The 18,056-nt window shown below is 41.3% G+C and overlaps 2 protein-coding genes across 5 annotated transcripts in view; one reads left to right on the top strand and one right to left on the bottom strand.

The window, feature by feature from the left end:
* The window catches only part of RAP1GDS1 (Rap1 GTPase-GDP dissociation stimulator 1), a 92,423-nt gene extending 88,121 nt beyond the window's left edge, over nucleotides 1-4,302 (top strand). For all 4 annotated transcript variants that reach the window (XM_051789756.1, XM_051789757.1, XM_051789760.1 and 1 more), the window contains 2 exons: nucleotides 52-180; nucleotides 3,635-4,302. In XM_051789756.1, coding sequence (XP_051645716.1) covers nucleotides 52-180; nucleotides 3,635-3,762 — 257 coding nt within the window. In that variant the 3' untranslated portion in view covers nucleotides 3,763-4,302. The remainder of the gene's footprint in view (nucleotides 1-51; nucleotides 181-3,634) is intronic.
* A 1,786-nt stretch (nucleotides 4,303-6,088) lies between these two features.
* The window catches only part of TSPAN5 (tetraspanin 5), an 85,035-nt gene continuing 73,067 nt past the window's right edge, over nucleotides 6,089-18,056 (bottom strand). The window contains exons 5-8 of the mRNA XM_051789799.1: nucleotides 16,160-16,285; nucleotides 13,093-13,140; nucleotides 12,844-12,960; nucleotides 6,089-12,277 (exon numbers count right to left, since the gene is read on the bottom strand). Of these exons, the coding sequence (XP_051645759.1) occupies nucleotides 12,212-12,277; nucleotides 12,844-12,960; nucleotides 13,093-13,140; nucleotides 16,160-16,285 (357 nt within the window). The 3' untranslated portion in view covers nucleotides 6,089-12,211. The remainder of the gene's footprint in view (nucleotides 12,278-12,843; nucleotides 12,961-13,092; nucleotides 13,141-16,159; nucleotides 16,286-18,056) is intronic.

Here is an 18,056-nt window from a genome sequence, read left to right as displayed (position 1 = left end):
GCATCAAAGCAAGTGGCACTTACAGACTTAAAAATTTTCACTTTATTTCAGTCACTGCTGAAAAGGATCTTGAAAATGCTCAGCTTGTTCAGATTCTACACAGACTGCTCTCAGACGACAGGAGTGCTCCAGAAATAAAATACAATTCCATGGTGCTGATCTGTGCTCTTATAGGATCTGGTGAGTATTCAGGAGAGGCTGTTTCCTGAGATTTATGGATGTAAACTTAGTTCCCTCCTACAGCCTGAACATAGAGCAAATGCAAACACACTGAGACTGGTTTTCTGTTTGCAATGGATGTACACAGAAAGGTTCAATTTACTATGACACTTTCTTGATAGCGTTTATAGTGTCAAGGAAGGGGAAGGGGCTGTTAAATCAGTTTGGGATATTAACTGCAGAAATCAGACTCTGGTTTCTGCAGGGTGCAGCTAGCTCAAACTTTGACAGGAAAGAAATTACAGTATCAGGTTGTCTTTGCAAATATGAAGGCTAACAAGAACTTTATTTTCATCTTAAGCTGCAAGTTCCCTATAACTGATGGTGGTTTAGGAAGGATCCTTACACTTACCTCACTAGGAAGAGTCCTTCCCTCAGCAGCCCTCATGTGCTCAGCCCACCAGCCACAACTGTTTAGGTTGCTTTGAAAGATGAGCAGGACATGCATTAACACATGTCAGTGCTGGACGCTGCAAACTCTCATCTCTCTGAGCTCACCCTCTGCTAAAGGTCAAGCTGTTTTCAGGGTGGTGTAGCAGGCTGTGGTTTGATACTGCAACTTCCCACCTGTGTGTGGGCAAACAAACAAACAAAACAAACCACAAAACAAAAAAGAGCAAGGTGTCATTGAGGGGAAAATTTGATTCCCAGCTGAGGTTTCAAGAAGTTGCTACATTTCTTTAATTTGGTTTTTTAAGAAGTATTTAGTCTGTGGAAGGAGAACTAATTTCATTCCATAAAGGTTTCAGGCATTTACAGACAACTAAGATGACAACTGGATTAAGTACAGAAAGGTGTAAACACACTGTAAGCTCTGCCTAGACATGAGGCTCCTTACCCTGCTCCCAGCGAACAGACAGCACATTACTGAATTATGCAGCTGTGAAGTTTAGGCCTAACACTTGACTGACCCGGTGTTCTGCCCTGCTTCCTGACGAACAGACCTCTGTAAAATCAGTGAGAACACAAGAGTAGCAACTGAGCAAATTAACTTTTAACTTTTTTTTTTTTTTTTACTATTTTAACCAAGGAGGGGAGGATCAAAGAGCCAAATGTCCTTTACATGGGAAAATACTAAAGTACACCTCTCTCCCAGTTCTGTTGACTCTAAACTGTTTTCATCACTGTCTCCACGCAGTGAGCATTTACATGTTCTGTATTCTACTGTAAACAGACCTGGGTAGTCATTTTAAAGTAATAGACACCAGTATAGTTTCATAAAGACTGTAAGCAGTTCCACTGGTTTAATTATTGGTAAGTTTAATTCTCCAGTGACTGCTGTTGTTACTGTGCTTTGTTACAGGATATCTGGCATCACATTTAACTTGATATTGCCAACAACTGTATTCACAGGATCACAGAATGGGTCAGGTTGGAAGGGACCACAGTGGGTCATCTGGTCCAACCTCCCTGCTCAAGCAGGGTCACCCTAGAGCACATGGCACAGCATTGCATCCAGACCGTTCTTGAATATCTCCAGTGAGGGAGACTCCACAACCTCTCTGGGCAACCTGTTCCGGTGCTCGGTCACCCACACAGTAAAGTTCTTCCCCATATTCAGGTGGAACTTCCTGTGCATCAGTTTCTGCCCATTGCCTCTTGTCCTATTGCTTGGCACCATCAGGAAGTGCCTGGCTCCATCCTCTTGCCACTGTCTCTTCAGATAATTATATATATATTCAGGAGGTCCTCTCTCAGTCGCCTCTTCCCAGCTCCCTCAGCCTTTTCTCATAAGAGAGACGCTCCCATCCCTTAAGCATCTTCGTTGCCCTCTCCTGGACCTGCACCAGGAACTCCTTGTCCCCCTTGTACTGAGGAGCCCAGAACTGGACACAGCATTCCAGATGTGGCCTCACCAGGGCTGAGTAGAGGGGCAGCATCACGTCCCTTGACCTGCTGGTAATGCTCTTCCTAATGCATCCCAGGATACCACTGACCTTCTTGCCCACCAGGGCACACAGCTGGCTCGTGGACAGCTTGTTACCCATGACCCACAGGTCGTTCTCCACAGAGCTGCTTTCCAGCAGGTCAGCTCCCAGCAGGGGGCAGGGGGTAATTCTTCCCCAGGTGCAGGACCCTGCTTTTGCCTTTGTTGAACTTCATTCAGTGTTAAGCAGTAAATAGATATCAATTTATATGTGATTCTTGCCATCTGGAAGTTTCTCTTGCAACTGAGTGAATGGTTAGAGAAAGAAAAATGAGGATAATGGAAAACGGAAGAATCATCAAAAGCAGAGCATTTGTAGCTAGCACAGTCACTTCTGTGTGCGAGAGCCTCTGGGAACCTGGATGTTATCAGCTGCTGTAAAGCACAGTAAAATGCCTGCATAAACATGTTGATATCTCAGGAGAAAGAAGAAAGTGCTTACATGGCATAATCACCCCAACAGCTTCACTGACATCACTCTGATGACATCACATACAGGTTCCCAGGTGCGCAGCAGCATGAGAGTTCCCAGCTCTGACATGGTGGGGGTTAAACTGTGTGAAAACTAAAAATATGTGAACAAGAAAGAAGGTAGGGATGGGAACAAATGCAAAGTCTGCTATTTAAAAAGAAAAAAAGAAGTAAATAGCACAGCTACAGCGTAGCTATCTCAAGCAGGTTTGGTTTGGTTTTCTCCTGGGAAATTCAGAGATCAGGACCACAGCAGCATGTGGAAAGCAAAAATACATGTAGGCATTTGTTGCTGAGTGGGATTTCACTGGAGTTGCCTGAACAGAGCATGAAACAAAACCAACTGCTTTGGATCAAAATTGTGAGATTTTTAGAGTATGGGTCTTTGATTTTATGAGTTGCTCACAACCTCTCCTTATTGAAGTACCATGCAATCCAGGATCAGACTTATCAGAGTGTCTCTTAGTTTTGAGTAAAACATGAGCAGTGTATCCATATGCACTGCATTGGGCAATGCTCCGTGCGTTGTGTTTGCATTAACTTCAGAGCTGAGCTGTGAATGGACAGCAAACAGTGACCAGGTCATGACACATCCATTAAAGACATCAATCCCCACACAACCAGTAAGAGCTGGTACACACAAACAATGCAGTGAGCCTGTCAAGGCTGAGACCTCACTTGGTCAGGCTGGTTTAAGGAATAAAGTGAAAAAATGTTTTCAGTGAAAATACTTCCAAAGCCTCTGTTTTAGAAGGCAGTGCAGGTGGATGTTATGAACTGCTGTTCAGCAGTTTCATCACTGATAATTACCTGAAATCCATGGAGTTTGTGCATGCCCCAGGCCCTGAAGAGTTTTCTCTTTCCTCAAAAGCAATTCAAAAAAGTAAATAACCAGATTATGTGTACACACAGAGCTGTGTGCTTACGTGCGTACAGGGTTCAGTAGAAAAGTTGCTCACAGTTTTCTGTTCTTCTTTCCGTCTCATACAAAGCACTGTTTAATATTTCCTTTTCCAGAGCCTCTTCAAAAGGAAGTGCAGAGCATGGCGTTTCTAGAAGTCATATCAAAACTCCGCAGCCATGAGAACAAAACTGTTGCCCAGCAGGCCTCGCTAACAGAGCAGAGACTTGCTGTAGAAAGCTGAGGAAGGTCTTGTTTCCAGTGCATCCCATCACAGATTCCTCCTTTGTCCTCCGTCCTGCTGCCACTCCTGCTATGTTTTCCACTGTATCACTCGTGCATGCGTGTAACGTTCCCACACAAATTGATGAACTGCTGTAGGTACCCGTCCAAAAAGGTTTCTACAAATTCATAGGTGGTGTTAACATGAACCTGTCTCCACCCGTAACTGTTCTACTTGTATTCTTGTTGCTTGGGCCACACAGTAGAATGTGCATGTTGTAGTCCTATGATGATGTAGAAGTGGTACTACACAACTGACTCTTTCCTCATGCCCCTTAACTGCATAACAATGTACTACTAAATTAGGGACAATACGAGATGCAGCAAGTCCAGACTAGTGTGCTGACTATAGGATTAAGAAGTAAATCTAGCTCAAATTTTGGTGCTTTGGAGATTCAGGTTTGAATGCAATGTACTGCTGCTCATTCACTGGTCTTGCCTATTAATGTCAAACTCGTGGTACCTAGAGGTAACAAATAAAAATTTCAGTGCTCTCACTTTACTCTGTGGTTTATCCTCTTTTGTAATCTCACGCAGAAGCTGCGACTGCACTACCGTGCACTGGCAAGGAGTTGGTTTTGTTCCTGGCTCTGGCCCGAAGCATTCACTGCCTTGCAGCTGAGCGGATACAAAAGAAACTATTCCAACCACTTTTGCTGTGTGTGCTCACACAGAGGCACTGTGTGGTGTAACAATCATGCATTTGAGCAGCAGTGCGTGATACAATCCTTATCCTATAAAGCCATGTGCGTACAAGTGCTCTTGGGCTTGCTTGGGATTGCTTTTTTGTTTACTAGGGGGTTTTTTTGTAGATGGAATTTTAAGGGCATATCTTGCAGCAGTTTCTCAACAGAAGTCCATCGAGTGAGAAATGGAGGATGCAAAACACTTCGTTTTTCTCCTTTCCTAGGTAAGGGAGATGGAAACTGCCAGTCTGAGCATCGTATCTCACAGCTGCTCCTTTGTAGGTTTGTAACATGCCTGTGAGCAAATCAGCAGACACCACTTTGGCAAAACAACGAGCAGTTGCGAGTTTCCAGCAAGCCAACAGATGTTATTTTGGACTATGCGATACCATTACCTAGCTTGATCAAGCCCACCATGCACGAAGGTCATAAGATCTATAACATTTTAAAGTGAATTCAGCATTTCCAGAGCTGAAGTGCCAGCCTTGGAAGTTTCAGGCTCCTTTTTTATCATCAGAGGCAGCAAACCCAAAGTTCAAGCACCCATGAGATCCCTGTGCCAGGTAATTGAAAAAACGCAGCAGATGCTACAGGAGTTTTCACACTGCAGAGATTCCACATCCATTTAATCATTTAATCCAGTGCCAGAAACATCCAGAAAAAGCCTCTAATACCAAGCTGTACAACAACAGAAAAAACAAACCCACATAGTCAAAAAGGCATTTGCTAGCAATAGTGCAGTAAAGCCACTGACAGAGTGCAGAGCTGTGAACAGAGTGCAGGACCCTGTGACATCAGGCTTCAAACAACACAGAACCTCTGCACTGCTGCTGAACATAACCAGTATGTTTACAGTCACAGGTCATAGGCCCTCACAAGCCCAAGTTTTGTCAGGCACAGAAACTGATTTAAACAGATCCCAAAATATATTTGAAAGGCCAGTTATCAATGACCTACCTGGTTCTAGAAAGAGACCATTCTTTTGACATTGGCATAAACTGCAAGTGCTCATACGAGCTGTAGCGGACAAAGTTGTGACACTGACAAAATTCCCATTTGCCTGATTGTCTAATGGTAGCTGTGGTTAAGCATTAGCCATATTCTGATCATCAAAGCAAGGATACCACTGTCATAGCAAGCATAAGCACAGGCCAGTGGTGACACCCTACTTTCAGATGGTTTCCCTGGATGGAACATCAAATGACTTACATTCCTAGATAAAATCTGTGCTAAGTCTAAGAAGGAAAGGCTGCATAAGGACGAAGATGGGTATATGTCACAGTAGAAGGAGGTAATTGAGAAGACTGTATCTGGCCACACAAACACTGCACTGTCCTGAGGCATGCTGCAGCCTGCAGGTCATTTCTATGTAGCTGGTAAATCATTTATCCTCTGAGCACCTTCAAAACCAGAAATGGGATTTAAGGATGTTACTATCGCATGTATTTTGCTACTCACTTGACTGGAGGCAAGTTAAGTGAAACTGCTGACAATAATTCCAATTAGACGTTTACTAGATAGATTACATCTCAGCAAAGCTTGACATCTGCTGCTCAGACTGTTTTTAGGATGGCAATGCTGGACATGGGGCCTTTTCTTCTGTCTTACTACCACCGTATACCAAGCTAAAGTATCTCTGTGGCCACACGACACAGGGCAGGCAGTGCCTGCCTTGTGTATTACACCTGTCTGCATCTCTAAGAAGTTTGCAAGACCTAGCATCACACCAGCCAGGAAGATAAAAAAACATCTGTATGTTTTTACATTTCACAATGTCCTTATTACAAGGAGAATTTTCACTTTGGGTAAGACACAAATCCCAACAATACGGATCCTTGGATCCAGAGCACCCACTTCAATCTGGATGTAGAGACCTGCTTTCAAATTGGTCATGGTGGTGTTCTGTGTACAAAACCTACAGTTTTTGAAATACTTTAAAAAAAAAAAAAGGGCTGCTTCCTTCTTTGTCCAAAGAAGCATAAGATATCATTACCCATTTTTACCTGCACAAAAAAAAATAAGCCAGCTCTCACTACTTCTGTTTAAGGACATGTTGCATGTAGACAAATAAAATTCCCACCTCCCTTTCAAAAGTTTGTGACAAATCCACTCTGTGCTGTTTCCTGCAAAGCAGCAACTTATGAACACTTCAGGGTCACCAAAATGATTCTGGGGAGAGAGCAGTCACTGCAGCTTGAGGAACACCAACGACCTGTTGGAAAGAAGCAGGGCATGTTCATTAGCCAGAGACTTTAACAAGAGCTGACAGCAGATACGGGATCTCTTCAAGTGAGGACATGCTCTTCACGTATTAGCTTATCATTAATTTAAAGAGCAGCCACTTGTGGTGTGATAATGTGTTTTGTGACTTAATTAGAATACAGTATTCTACACCGTAGATGAGAGACTTGGGGATTTATTTCCACTGTTACTTTGGAGGACGGAGGTAGGGGGTCTTTTCCTGGAGGGATTTTGCATGAATGTATTGTATTAAGTGCTACATCAAGAGTACACATTCACAACACCATATTTCACACAGTTTTATTTATAAAATTGTAATTATCTAACAAATTGCATATAAAATGATTTACTTCAAGTAAATACAGAATACTGCACGACTATTAAAACTATTGTATTGTCCATCATAAGTGTATTAAAACATTCCTAAAAAATGCCTCTATTAAAAAACAAAAACCCAAGAACACAAGTAGCATGACCAAGACCACTTTCAATAGCTTAAAATGAATTACCAGGAAGTTGCATTAACTTCCTAAGTAGACTCCAGTTACATCCATTGAGATCAGCATGTGATACAATACCACAGTCTAATGCTAAAGATGACAAGTAATACATTATGCACCTGATCTATGCTTTTCTCCTAGACTGAAGGGAACCAATCCAAAATCAGAAAACTAAAGCTCAAGTCAAACTCTACTGGGCATGCAGTTCTGTTATAGCAATACTTTCAATCGGTAAGTGTAGTTGGCTTTTACAATCAATTTTACAACTGATAAAAAAAGGAACACAAGAGAGTACATTCATATAAAAAGGAATGATACACAAAGGGTAAATATCAACACCTTGCTGTACACCTTAGGATGAACCAGAAAAAGAGATTCAGCCGGAACTAAACTGGAACATACGTATCAGAAATGGGTCTGAGTCACAAAACCCAAATCCCAATCTCCCCAGAGCTCAAGGTGGTATTCAGGTCCATCTCTACTATGTACACAGCATGAACATGAACACATGTAGGCATAGAGCTTTTTATTAACACACTTATATTGCCAAAACACAAAAGACAGCTAGCAGTGCTGCCTGGTGCACGCTAGTAGTCACAAACACTTCTTTGTATCCTGCATGTTAAGGGAGACTGATTTTTTTATTTCTTCAAGTGGCAAAATTTGGTAGCTAATGGATCAGGGTAGTATTGTTTTGTTTGCTTTAGACAGTTTCATCACCTATTATAGGTATCTGAAAAAGATTCAGAAAGAAAACAAAAATTGGAGGGAGGAACTTGAATCTTCAGGAGTACTTGACACCTCTTAAAGTCTAATTTCCTTCCTAGGTATTTGCAGAACTGCCATTTCAATGCACCAAAAGGCACACACAGCAAGAAAGGAAACGGAATCAAAAACTCACACAATAGTTTCTCTTGTTACCAACCATATTAATCAGAACCAATTTTACCAAGGGCAACTCTAAAGTAGTAAAAACACAGATTGACGTCCAGGACAGTTCTTATAGCACCATGTTTAGTCCCGCCACAAAGGGATGGCAACCTCCCATAACTGGAGGTGCTGACACCAACCCTCCACTTTACAGTCTAATGCTGTTCTAATGCCAAGCAGCAAAGGGAAAAGGCAAAGGAGGTCCTGCCATTGCCCAGAGCCCGAAAGGGTGGCCAGGGCTCCACCTTTCTGAGGTGCTGCCACCCACCTGCCCGCTGGGCAGACACGCAAGTGCAGGCAGCTGAGGTGCTCAGGCCGCATCCCTGGTGTGAGGGACAGCCTAGACCACCACACAGGACTCACCAGCAAACTCTCACGGTGGACACCTTTCCTATCCACAATAAACACTTTCAGGGTGAAAAGCAGTCATGTGCAAGAATCATTTAATCTGCATGCTACTATTTACATTTCAAACACTATTTACACACCAGAACTACAATAAGCATCTCTCTCAAAGGGGAGAGAAGAAGGCTTTCAGGACAGAGCACACTTGAGCAAGCATCCCCACAGCTTCAAACTCTAAGGGGCACAATCAAAATTATGGATTTTGAAACAAAGAGATTCTACTGCTACCAAAAGAGTCACACAGAGATGAATCAAACATTTGACAATTAGGCTATTAATTAACAAAAAAGGAAAAAAATCAAACAACAGAAAGGCCTGTGAACACAGAGTATTTAGAAAGCAGAGGAGCAAGGACTGTGATGCCCTTTGGCAGGGCTCAGTGGGGTATATGGAAATGACTTTAAAGCCAGTGCTGCTGCTGAAGCTACCAGGCTCCTCACTAGCAATGCCACCATCCCACAGGAATCACACAGCAAACAGAGCTGTTTCACAGTCTAAAGGGCCATAAGCCTGACAACAATTCTCTGAACAACTACTGCACATTAAAGATAATTACACTGACCTCTGACCTCACATCCACCCCACCACCACACCAGGCAGGCTAGAAATTGCCAAGGAGTCCTCACGCCTACTGTATCTTATTGCTTTAGACACTGAGCCCATGTAGCAGCAGTTGTGCTTTAGTTGCAGCTCACCTGAACTTTTCAGTTTTCTGGAAGAAAGCTTGCTTGTATTCAGCAGGCTCTAACAATAATACATTGATTTCCAAGGCCTCCCCACAAGCTATGCAAACTGGACACTTAAGCTGCTGAGTAGCCCAGCTGCTGATGGGGCATTATTAGGACATCTTACCTGATCTTTAGACAAGAAAATGTGGGATTTAAATATGCAATATAGACGGCTAATCCTGAACATTCAGTACACATACATCAAACAACTGTGAACACAAGGAAAATAAGTATCTCTTGGGAGTGGGGAAGGGAGGAAGATCAACATTTGCAGCAATAAAGACAAGCTCTAGAAAAATAAGTTATTTAGTGGTTTTTGTAAGAACAGTCAGTCATTCCGGGATTCAGCAGAAGTGTTGCACATCTGTATGTACACATGCAAGTAGTGAGAACAAGATTTGCTCACCTCAGAGCATCTACCCTCCTATCAGTTTGACACTGCCAACAGCACATTCAGCAGACTGGAACTGAGAGAACAGCGTGACAAGACAAAAGGCCAATACAGTACAACTGCAGAAATTCAAGTAGAAGAACGAAGCTGTCTTCAGAAGCCCAGAGCAGCAACAGCAGTATTCAAGATCAGTGGCAACAAGGAATGTTTCTGTAATTGGGCTTTTTTTTCCTCCAAACCAAAGCCCTGGGTCACAATCAAGGCTCTTTGGTGGAAGGGTTACTTCCTGCTTCCCTGCATCATTTTGTTTCAGTGCAGCAATACCTGTCCTGCCGCTATCAGGCAAAATGGTGTGTCCCTTTTGGGGCAAAACAAACATTAGTAACTCCTCAAGTTGAGGAGTGGCTAAGAAAAACATAACACTGTGGTGAGGTGGAACCAATTTTATTAAGGACAGTGAATTATAATTGCTTTCAAAGGCTTTAAAAAAATACTCTGAGTCATGGCTGGCCTTTAACAGCAGATAGCAAGGGATATGGAGGCTGCCTGATTCAGAGCCAGTCAGTGGGAGTTAACCAGAAGAGGATGAGGTAATGCTCAAAGACAGGAGGACAACAGGTCTGTCTGAGGCATCTGTGAAGTGCTGGTGTGCCTATCACCAGCCTTCAGAAGGGAAAAAACCATGGCCAGCTAAAGCACAGAAAGGCAAAACGTGCAAGGGTATGTATACTCATTTGTTTAAGAGTCACAGGACCAGAAAGGGCCTTAACAGGTCATCAGATCAGCCTTCTATCCATCCCCCAGAACAGAAAAGCTTTGAAAGCAATGCATTCACCTCTTCTACTCCACATACCTCATGTTTTAGGAAACTCAACTCAGAAAGATGTTAAGTTCTTACAAAGAGGTGCTGCACACCCTTTGTCACTGTCTGACCAAAGCAGGAGCTGAGAACCTACAGCTTTCAGGACTAGTTCTGCAGATAGTGAGAAAGGTCATAAAACAAGCTAAATTTATACAAAGTGCAATAAAACTACCCAAGCCATGGTCAGGTCTGTAAGTTCACTACTGTTAGTGAAGAAGGAAAAATCAAAAAGCCTAAGCTGGATGGAACCTGATGTAAGCCTTCTTCCACTAGTTGTGCTTTATGCCAAATTCTACTCTCTTTTGTCCAATTCAAAAGAGTCTGTCTTGGCTGATCCTAATAAACACTTCTCTTTTAAAACTTTTATTCCATTGCTTCAAGAAAGCTTTTTGTTGCCTTTAGAGCAAGAAAGGGAGACATCTCCATAGCAAGGATTTGTTCACTGGAGGTATGTATTTACTCTGGCAAAAACTGTTCTCTCCAACTTCCAAGAGAATGGGATATGATCTTTCCATAATCACATGCATTTACCAATAAATAAGATTGGATTAGACTGTATGAAAACATATGCACGTATTTAAAGCACTGGAGTGTCACAGATGCTTACTCCACAGCTCATGCAAGTGAAAAGAAAAAGAAAAAAAGAAAGACCAAAGCCTCAGCTAGGAACAGACGAAAAAAGGAATTTTTGCAGGAGTATGTCAAAGCATTAATATCAGCAAGATCCCTAAAAACATTAGGTTACACTAAATTTCAGAGAAACAGAAGATTTTGCCATATCAGATACATATGTTTTGATTTTTTTTAAGTTAATATATAAATCATTCTTTGAATATTATTCTTCACTTGGACCCAACATCCACACTGCTTTCATACATTTATACAGTTATATCCCATCCTTGCCTTAAAAGACTGATGTCCAAAGGTATGGCAGCAACCAAAGGCTCTACAACCCTTGTTTGTCAAATATAAAACTCCTTTCCCATCATACAAGGGTGGAGAAGGAAGAAAGATCTTGATAAAATTAGGCAATTCTCCCTGTGAGCTTGCTGATTCCAACCTCAAGGTACTACAGGGAGATGGTTGGAAGCTTACATAAAAAAAAAATTTCCCTTGTTTTAAAAACAATTTCTTTTACTGTACAATAGATGCATAGAAAGTTGCTTCCTGCTTCATGGGTTTATGCCTGTAGCTACGTTTAGCTGTGAAAACAAGAAGATTGCTCCTTTATGGAGTGGTGATGAGACAGACTATCTCAGGAATATTTGGCAGCTACCAAAGAGCTCATGACATGAAGAATAAACAGCATATCCACAGACTACAACGATGCAACTCTGTCTCACTGAATACACCAATTTAAAAAAGTGTCCACTTGTTACTCAAAATCAAGAATACAGTAGAGATTCACGGCTCAACAGCTTTCAAAGTGGTGGTTTAAAAGAAAAAAAAATTGTCAGTGAGCAGCAGATTTTCAATAGCCCACTCTTCTCTCCCCCATCCCAAAGAAACACAAGTTCACTGCAATATCAGGAACTTAAGACTTGAGACTGCTCTGGAGAGAAGGCTTCCCTGTCACCCATGTCCATACAGCTTGGTGTCGGAGTGACACACTGGAGGTTTCAGAGGGTTTCGGTTGTCCAGTGTCTTGTTGTGGTTACTTCAGCAGTTTTACCAGCTGGCTCTGACAGCCTCAATGTCACTAACCAAATTCTGGGCTAAGCATATCCCAAATATCTGGAAGAGACGACAGTTTATTCATTTAGAGCATAAGATAACTCTTCACAAAGTTCAGCTCCTTGGGTTATATAGAACTTAGGTATGAAAACAAGCAACAGACAGTTAGAAATCAAATTAACAGTAAATTGCAAGAAGGAATAACATTGCAAAACTCCTGTAATGCCAGTATTTTTATAGTGCCGCTGGCTTTCAGGAAACTGAACAGTTCTAGTCTTGCTTCAACAAAAGCAATTCTAAAGGCTTTCTGCTGCTCATTTAAACACCATCAGAAACAGTAAGTCTGTAGGGACTAAAAACCTCTACCTAAGCTTTATCTAAGAGAGTGTTTGTTTTGACAGAGTTGAAAAGAAAAAAATGCATCCCTATAGATAGAAATTAAATACTCCTTAACACAAAGAAAGCCTCATACATTTAGTTCCCCTCACTAAACCCAGCACATTATATTTCTATGGGCACCTGACACTGTATTTCCAGTTCTCATATACAGTTTCCCCCCTCATATATTCACTTTATTCGTTATTCCTTTGCGTGACTCATTACAGGGAGCGTGATGTGATGTTTACCTGCAGCAATGCTATCCCAATGAATATACCAGCAACTATGGTAAGGTTGTCCTGCAACCATTTCTCAAACTGAGGGACACAGCCTTTAGTGTAGATAACAATCTGCTGATCAACTTCCTGCCAAGGAGAAGAGGGAAGAAAACAGAGATAATTATATTCAACTATCCCATCAGTAGAATAATCTGCTCTTGCAACAGGGATTCAGATCCTTAACATACCACATTAAGAAGAAAGAAAAAAAAAGCTTACTGGTTTTTGCCTTGCATCGTAGCCACACTGAGTATTAATAACATCTTCCTAGAGGGGGGGGAGAGAGAGAGAGACAATTAGTGAAATGCCTCCCAAACACCTCTCCCAGGCTCCCCAGAGTTGGTCCTGTATGTAAATAAGACAATCACCTTAACTTTGATTAGCATATTGCTTTAAAACAAAGCCTTCCTCTTCCACTCAGTGCTATTAATTATTTGCAACAAACAAAAGCACATGGCCAAAAAACTTTTTCATGATTTAGTCAGCAAGCTGGGAAGACCAGCCCTCCACCAGGGTGAACTTCATGTTCCAGATACAAGCATTCAGAAGTCAAAGCAAAGGGAATAGGGAACATCTATTTTAAATGGAAGAACCTTCTGCTGAAAAGGTTTTGTCTATACTAAAAAATATATGCCAAGAATACTGTTAACATTTTCAGGGTTCAGTCTGTGCAGAGTGAAGAGGTGACAAGGGGCAGTTCTGTTGCAGAAATTGCAAGTTCTTTCTGGGAATGTCCCTAGAAATATATACAGTATCTAGTTCCTTTCCAAAAACCAGAAAGAAAAAAGAACAGAACGTGTTCTTACTGCCTGTTCATTCTTACAGGAGTTCAATACCAATGGGAAAGGAGGGGGGTTTTTTTCCTACTTCCTTTCCTTTAGTGCTCCCAAAGCACAGGTAATAAAATAGGCTCTGGAAGACTTTCCCTAGTGAACAAGTGCTATCCACTGACAGCTGAAGATGCATTATTATTTTGTATACAATTATTTCATGGCAACAAAATGAAGCAAGTACTTTCAGTGTCATCCACAAAGGGAGCAAAATATTAAGTTACTGGTTTATCATATAATAACAATGAGCAGAAGAAGGAACTACTCAAGAAAGTGAGAAAATCAGCCAATCTTAGCTAGGTGTACAAAACACCACAACATAATCAAATTGTGGGAAGTGAGAAAGGCAGGCAGTGGAGAAATGGATTTTAAAAAGCAGACATATGGAAAAAAATATCTCCTGTCGGCACTAAAGCTCCTCTGTTTCCTCACTCTGCAGGAAGTACAACAGATTGCATTCTGTCAGTTGCCCAAACTGGATTCCCTTAATGAACCTTTAAGATTTGAGCAACTTGTATCTTTCAATGCCGGGATATAAGTGCCAAGTTCTTCAGGGCTGTAAAAGTACCTAAGATTCTGACAGAGGGATTTTAAGCTTTCTTCCTTGTACTGTATGCCTCATCATTAATGTCTTCTGCCTTGGAATTTGTTAACGGAAAGAAGGTATGAAGAATGCAATTGAAATAAACAAACGTGACTACACTTGTCTGTACAGGAACCTGCTAAACTATAGCAAAGTGAACTACAGGAGTCAAAATTTGTTTTAAGATACTTATTTTAGTCTACCTTAAACTTACCACTTCCTGATTCAAGCTAAACTAAAAGCAAGTTCTGTTCAATAAAGCATCCACATAACTCTTTGCATCAGTCCAACACTGAATCCTAATTCCAAAAGGGACAACTTTGCTTTTCCACAGAATAAACCTACACTTAATCACTGCAATTGAACCAGTCACAGCTTGTTTACAATTATATCCATTATATACATGACTTCTAATATTTTTAGTCTTTATTTTAAAGGCAATTAAGTGTGTTGTTTCCTTACAATGAATCAGGTTAATCTTTAAATTTCTGGTTGCTCCATCACACTCTAAGAAAGTGCATAGCCATATACACAACAAAGAGAGAGAGAACTAGAGGATTTATAGGATTACCTTGTACTGCTGTCACTGGTTTGGTTTTATAACAACCATATTTTTAAAACTGGGTTGTGATGACCTCTGTGTGGATGGGTGGGGAGACAGGCAAACAGCAGAGGGAATCCAAAGCATAACGTAATGCTTGAGCCTAATCTACATTTTGTTTTAATATCCCATTGAAACATTTTCAGCTATGTTTGTGAGAAAGATTCAAACTACTGCAAAGACACATTAACTGCAGAGGAACCAGAACCAGCTTATGCAAGTGGCAGTGCCTTATCAGGAGAGGAGGAGTGCAGCAGCAGTGACTGGATGCTGGGAGCAGTGACTGCATTGCATTAGAGAGGCAGGAAGCACCTGAGGTGCCTGTTGGAAACTTGCCTAACTTCAGTCAGTGCTAGACTCATACATTCAAGGAAATCTAAGTCATTCCAGGTGGAGAAAAAGCCACAGTTGAACTGCTAGATAATGCAAACACTCAAAGCCAGCTTCTTTCAAGCCATATGAAAGTCAAATGTATACACTGTTAGGCGCATAACACTCTCTGTGTACACAGCCATCCCTGTTCCAAGTCTTTCACTGTTAGTGAACGCTTTCCTACACTTTACTCTTCATTCTTGATCATGTCCATATTAGCAATACATGGCTCCAACACTTTCTGCTTGATCCAGAACTATAACTATTTTAAAAGACATGAAAATTTACCAAAAAGCTGCTCCCTCAAACAATTTCTGACTTCTCAAGTCTGATTTCAGGTGACCATAGGACAGGCAGTAATTTTACAGGGGAGAAAAAGAGCGTGTAAAGGTGTCTATACCCAACTCCAGATTCTAATGCAAACACGTCAGTTCTTCAGGGCACAGACCAACATTCATTACTGTACCTGGAACAAACTGAGTCAAACTGGCTGCAGCCTCAGGACACTGCATTAAATAATGAATAATATCTCCTTCAGAGTGTCTGATCTTAAGAGGTGCTGTTCTGATGATTTTCAATTGAAAGCTCATATCCTTCAACTCATTAAGAGCTTCTGCTTTTTATACTTGCTAAAATTAATATTTACATTCAGCCAAGCCCATGGTTCTCTCATTCTAATGAAAAGTAACAGAAAACAAACAATGAAGACTTAAGTTAGCTTAGGATTTTTGCTGTCTGCAGAAAAGTTAGTGGTAAGCTGAGCTTCAAGAACAGAAAGAATACAGGTGGGTGAGAAGGTAATGATTATGCATGATTTCCAGACCAAAAAAAAAAAAAAATCTTGAAGAGTGATTTACAATTGGAATGGCAGACCCATCTACCCTCTTGACTGTCACTTACAGCAGGGTCTTTAGTACAGCAAGAGAATGGCACACCACAGCGCTCTCGACTTGCATTGGAATCTGTGCAATTGAAGTAAATATTAAGGTTCCAGTCATCAGCTCCAAAAGCCCCACAGCACTGCCACTAGAACAAAGAAAGGAGAGCTTCTTAACTTTCAGAACAAAAATCTCAGCATTAGTAACACGCATCACTGCTACCAGTTTCCCTCTAGCTTTCAAAACAAAATCTGACGCTCCCACTGGCTTCTTTTGTTTGGTTGGTTTTTTGGGGGGTTTTTTGGGGGGGTTGTTTTGTTTGGGTTTTTTGTTGTTGTTGTTGTTGGGTTTATTTGGGTTTTTTATTTGTTTTTTTTTTGTTGTTGGTTTTGTTTGTTTGTTTTTTGTTGTTGTTTCTTTAAAGACCATTCCAAACCTGTAAGTTGTTCTAAAGTTATTATGTGATTAAAGTTATGTTCACACCCTGCTATGCTGCTCCCTGGAGAGAAACCCATGGAGTGAGCTGATAAGCCCAAACACCACCACAGAATTGCACAAGCCTACAAGCTCAGCCCAAGGGACAGTAGAGCCAAGAGTGTGACATTCAGTCCAGTCTAACTGTGTCCTGGATTCTCAACAAAACTAATCAGCTCTGAGGGCTACACTGGTACTTTAGCCAGTTTGGGAGAACTTTGCCTGTCTGTGCATCAGACTGTATGAACATACTGTTTCTTGAGCATCACACACTGCACAAATAACATCTTTACTGACTTCTTTAAAGAGTATATTTGCCAAAAGGCAGGCTTAGTCTCTGGCAAAACATGTTGAACACACAAAGAACTGGTGTGTTTTGCTGAACTGCAAAGAATGGACTGGAGATCAGTGGAGCACTGATGGTTACAGCATTTAAGAAGCTAGCCCAATGAACCCATCTGTGTCAACTTAAAAAAAGTTTTAAAATGTAAAACCCCACAAACAAACCACATTTTTAAAAGCATTGGAATAGCAATTCTCTCTTTCTAGATGTAGCACAGTTCTCTTTGCAATACCTGAATATGTCTTCAAGCACTATCTTTACTGGCTGAAAAAGTAGCTTGCTCTTCAGACTTGTGCTGTCCCTGGCTTATCTGCTAAGAGTGCTAATCCAGTAAGGAGAGAAAGCTTTATACAGTGACTGCAAAGTTGGACTGTAGGCTTTTGTTTGCATACAAATGGACCACTGCTTTCAGATGTAGTGACCTCTGATCTTCTCCCAACTGGACAAGATTCAAACCAGTGCAAGGATCCACATCCTGTTACTTGCCATTTTCCCCCCAGGCACATAGAGGCAAATCAAATGTTGAAACTATCTTAATTGTAGAATGTACAAAAATTAGTAAACATGAATTCAAACAACACTTAACCATCTTAGCCACACAGGGCCAAATTCAAAGAAAGTTCATCAACACAGGCCAGAACCGAGTACTGGAGCAAGAAGGTACTGATAGAATAACCTGTGTGCAAAACTCAGTGCAATTTTCCTTTACACACACTGTTAAGTTACAGAGCTTAACCCTCACAAGTGGGTACATCTCTGGCTTCACCACTCCCTCCTAAGTGCAGATGTAGTGTCCCTTAGAGAACAAGAGTCACAGAGTTTAGAGTCACAAGAACTCTATGAATGGCCCAATTCCACTAAGTCTACTTCAGCAGAAACAACATTGTAGTTTCATTTGGACCAACCAAATATCTCTGCCACTCTACAGTGTGGTGTAGCAACTCTAACACTGCTAAAACTACACCAACGTTCATCTTAGAACCAAATTAAGCTTAGAAAATGAATAATTTTTTAAACAGATGTGACATCTCCTACAATAAAATATTTCAACTTAATGCATTTGACACACTAAGTCTTCCAGCATAAGTCACCCCAACTCTCC

Source organism: Manacus candei, unplaced genomic scaffold, assembly GCF_025592945.1.
Source record: "Manacus candei isolate 608988 ecotype Guabito, Panama unplaced genomic scaffold, ASM2559294v1 h1tg000028l, whole genome shotgun sequence".
Lineage (NCBI taxonomy): Eukaryota > Metazoa > Chordata > Aves > Passeriformes > Pipridae > Manacus > Manacus candei.
Note: the sequence above shows the minus strand (reverse complement) of the source record. Positions and strands in the feature narration are given on the sequence as shown.